This window comes from Cebus imitator, unplaced genomic scaffold (assembly GCF_001604975.1).
Source record: "Cebus imitator isolate Cc_AM_T3 unplaced genomic scaffold, Cebus_imitator-1.0 Scaffold82, whole genome shotgun sequence".
Lineage (NCBI taxonomy): Eukaryota > Metazoa > Chordata > Mammalia > Primates > Cebidae > Cebus > Cebus imitator.
This window is the reverse complement of record NW_016107397.1, coordinates 3,429,575-3,433,872: the sequence shown is the minus strand read 5'-3', so window position 1 is coordinate 3,433,872 and position 4,298 is coordinate 3,429,575. Positions and strand designations below refer to the sequence as shown.

Below are 4,298 nucleotides of genomic sequence, written 5' to 3'. Positions count from 1 at the left end.
CGTCTCAAAAAAAAAAAAAAAAAGGAACACCAGATCCCTGGAAACGGAGGCAGGTGGATCCTCTTAGCTCTGAGCTGCGGTGTTGGGGGGGAGAGGGGAGCAAGCCCTGCCCTCTACACCGGACTCTGATTTCTGGCCTCTTTTGCTAAGTGCCAACCCCAACCCCAACATCTGGCATGCATGGGGCTCCCTCGGGATACCCCAGATCTAAGCCTCCCTGGAGGAGGAAGGGAGAGCAAAACGTACTGGAAGAAGGGGCAGCAGCTCAGAAAAGGTTAAAATGGGAGCCCTGCCCAGGTCCTGACCCCCACGAGCAGAGGCTGCTGGTGCTGGCGTGGGAGGCCCCGAAACTTCACTACCTATCCAAGACCCCTCCCTGCTTTCAGACCAAACACCTCGTCCTTCTCTCCTGGAAGGGGGTGCTCTGTGCCTGGGGCATAGCCCTGACCCCCACCCCAGCACCTCCTTCCCTACCAGTGCCAAGGGCAGGAGGCGCTGGAGGGCGGGAAGCTAGAGTTCCCACTGTGGCTCCCGCAGAGGCCTCACATCTGGATTTGGTTACGGGTAGGCAAAGGGGAGGAGATTCTGGGGGGGGCGGTGTGAATGGGAGGGATGAACACACCTGGCTTGGCTCAAATCATCAGGGGAGGGGACAGGCACTAGAGGAAGGGAGGAGGATTAGGAAAAACTGCACAGCCCCTGGCAGTGGAGAGAGGAGGAGGGAGGGCAGGGGAATCCCCTTGGGGACCCGCAATGTGGGGGGCAGCGGGTGCTGGGAAGGGCAGAGAGGAGAGCCAGGAGAACACCTGGAACCGCCTCACACCCCACGGGGGCTTCAGGACAGAAGGGAAAGAGGGTGGGTGAGGCAGCCTCTTCCCGGGGACCAAATGATGTCCTCCTGCCAGGGGTCAGATGGGAACCGAGCCAGCTTGAGGTGAGAGGTGCAGGGTCCCCATGGATGGCAAGAGACAGCCCTGCTCACTGGGGACAGGATGCCCGGGTTCTGGGAAGGGGGTGGATAGAGGCTGCCGTCTCCACCCTCCATTGTTCCAGCCGGGATAGTGTTTTCCTGTCGCCAATTTACACACTGTCTCTGCCTCGGGTAGTCCACAGCCCGGAGCAAGCGCCGGCTCCCTCCGAATCCCAGCTCGGCCGCAGCGCGCTTCGATCTGTCAGTTCTCGAGTCTCTCACCTCTCTCTCCCTCACTCTCTGTCCACCTCCATTCCTCTTTCTGACAGTCCCTATCTCTCCTTCTCTTTCTGCCTCCACTGCTCGGCGTTCCTCGGGGCACAGGGCCTTGGATAAACTACTTAACCTTAACCAAGCCCCAGCCTCCTCATCTGAAAACTGGGGCCAGTGACAGCGCCCACCCTCAGTGTTGCTGGAGGGGTGAAATCAACATTTGTAAGGTGCTCAGCATGGGCAGGATGCTTGCCAGCGCTCAGGTAATAGGTGTCACAATCACCATTTTCTCTTTGCCAGTGTCTTTTTTTCTCACTACACCTCGTCCTCGTGGTTTTCCCACCTCTTCCTCTTCGCCTCTTCCTTCACGTTTCCCCCCCACCTTCTCCTTTCTCTGAGCTGGCAAGCCTCCCCTCACTCCCACCTCACATCCAGCCTTTGATCCTCAGCCCAGAGCAGTCCTCCCCAGCCTGGGGGAGAGGGTTTTTCCAACACGATGAATCCTTCCTTTCAGGAGCCCCCCATAGCCTATCCCCCGCCAGAGACCCCTTTCATACCAGATAGCGAAAGGGAGGTGTTGGCAGCTCACTTAAAGGAGATTAGGGACATCGAAGGAGGGTTTCTAGGGCTCTTGGCTCCCCTCTAGGGGACCAGGAGGGACAGCGACCCATGGCCGAGGAAACACTTGGAGAGACCAGGAGGCTGGAGTTAGGCTGGGTTAGGGCGGCGTGGGGGCCGTGTGGGTCAGTTTCTACTGGCTCCTAGGTCTCCAGGGAAGCCCGGGGCTCACCTGAGGCGGGGGTCTAGACGGCATTTAAAGGGATGGGGTGCAGCCTGTAGAAACCAAGGGGCCACTCTAGCAGGGGAGGGACAGTGGGCTGGAGAGTACTTTGGGCGTTTGGGGTGTGAATGCAAAGGAGGCCATCCTGTTGCAGGAGTGTGGAACTGTAGGATCAAGGTGTGATCGCTAAGGAATTAGCGGCGGGGGTCGTTTTAAGGCCCAGCACCAAGTTCTGCCTTGTCTGCTGTTGCTCCTCCAGAAACGTTCCCTCACGCAGGGCGAGAGGTGGGAGTGGGACAGAAACTTTGCAGTAGTTTTGAACAGTGGGGTAGGGAAGAAAGGAAAGGCTGCCAGGGGCGTCTGGAGTCAGCAGTGAGAGTTTGGGGAGCCCGGGTAGGGGAATGTCCCGTGTCGCAGCCAGACTCCATCTCTTTCCCAAACAAAAGAAAACTCCACTCCCCGCCGGGCGCCTCTTCCCCGCCCCCCTCCCGTTCCAGCACTATTGGTTCGAAGTGTTTGGGATTGGGGTGCCCCGGTAGGGGTAGACAGAGGACGGCCCCTCCACTCCGAGGCCCAGATGTGGGGGAGAGGTCCCAGGAATGACGGGATGCCCCCCAAGGAAACTCACCTTCCAAAGCGGCGGCCAGAGAAGCCCAGCAGAGCAGCGCCCGGAGCTCCATGGCGCCGCCTGACTCGTTTAGGATCCGATCCGAGTTTGGGGGGCCCTCGCCCCCCCAGCTCTGATTCTCCCTGGGCGGGTGGACGCCGATTCTCCGCGCGGGACTTTCCGTCGGGGCCCTTAGCGCGGGCCCATGCGAGCGCGCGGGGCACCGGGCGAGGCGCCCAAGTGTGGCCCCGCGTCTGCGCCGCGCGCACCGGCGGTGGGCCCGGGGCGTGCTGGCAGTGGCCACGCCGGGCCGGCGAGCAGCAAGACGTGGCTGGAGTTGGGGTCCCTCCAGAGCCTCAGGGTCCCGTCCCGGCTGGCGGGGGCTAAGCCGGCCGCTCGCGGTCTCCCCCCCTCCCAGGAGTGGCGCTGTTCGCGCCGCCGGGCCGAGTGCTCTCCTCGCAGGCGGGGAGGGTGGGAGCCCGAGCGGGGACAGAGCGGGAGGGAGGGAGACTGCGGCGCGGGGCCGGGCGGGCAGGGCCGGGGCTGAGCAGCGCGGGGACTGGGCCGGGCGGCGCCGGGCATGGGAGGGAGGGAACGCGCGGGGGGCGGAGGCAGCTCCCCCTACGCCGGGGCTTGGCGAGGGGGCCGGGGCGCGCTGATTGGAGCTCACGCTACTGAATAATTCATGAGGGAAGCGGAGAGGGGCGCCGAGCGGAGCAGGTCGGGAAGTTGGGAGAAAGTTTGGAGAAGGGGGAGGGGCGGCGGGCGTGGAACCCCGAGACCGCCCAGGGGTGCGCAGAGGCCGTGCGCCCTGTCCCGGACTGAGCCTGTTGGGGCTGGGGCCCAGGGACCCCCGGGACAGGCCCGAACCCGGCTGGCACCAGGGAGCAGAGACAATGCACACCCAGCAGCAACACAGGGGGCCGCCCAGGCGTGCGGGTAGATGTTCACCGCGCACACAAAGCCGGCCCTGACCTTGCTGCCGACTCCAGATGCCGCTCTTGGATGCGCCCACCACCGTCTAGTGGGCGCAGGGACTGCGTTTGAGGGGGAAAGGGAAGGAAAAGGGGGCCGAAGCTTTGGAGAATGGAGGGCTGCCCAGGGGGTCCGAAGGAGGAATCCTAGTTTGGAAAACCTTGCAGTGAACGTTCAGTCACCCCATAAACATTAAGTGTTGGGGACCTACTGTGCGCGCAACCGAGCCCTTAAAAATGTCCAGAGGGGGCGCGCATTAAGCTGACCTGGGGATAAATAGAGACAAATCGAGGAAGCAACGGTAAAGAAAAGGTAGGTGTGGCCGGGGGGGTGGCAGGGGGAGGGATGGCTCACCCCTGTAATCCCAGCACTCTGGGAGGCCGAGGCAGGCGGATCACGAGGTCAGGAGTTCAAGACTAGCCTGGCCAACATGGTGAAACCTGGACTCTAGTAAAAATACAAAAATTAGCTGGACATGGTGGGACGCGCCTGTAATCCAAGCTACTCGGGAGGCTGAGGCAGAAGAATCGCTTGAACCCGGGAGGCGGAGGTTGCAGTGAGTCGAGATCCCCCCACTGCATTCCAGCCTTGGCTACAGAGCCAGACTCCCTCTCAAAAACAAAACAACAGGTCAGGCGCGGTGGCTCAAGCCTGTAATCCCAGCACTTTGGGAGGCCGAGACGGGTGGATCACGAGGTCAAGAAATCGAGACCATCCTGGTCAACACGGTGAAACCCCGTCTCTACTAAAAA

General features: G+C 61.9%; 1 protein-coding gene across 1 annotated transcript in view; it reads right to left on the bottom strand.

The window, feature by feature from the left end:
• The window catches only part of EPHB4 (EPH receptor B4), a 26,550-nt gene extending 23,386 nt beyond the window's left edge, over positions 1 to 3,164 (bottom strand). The window contains exon 1 of the mRNA XM_017533537.2: positions 2,593 to 3,164. Coding sequence (XP_017389026.1) covers positions 2,593 to 2,644 — 52 coding nt within the window. The 5' untranslated portion in view covers positions 2,645 to 3,164. The remainder of the gene's footprint in view (positions 1 to 2,592) is intronic.
• Between the last annotated feature and the right edge of the window lie 1,134 nt (positions 3,165 to 4,298).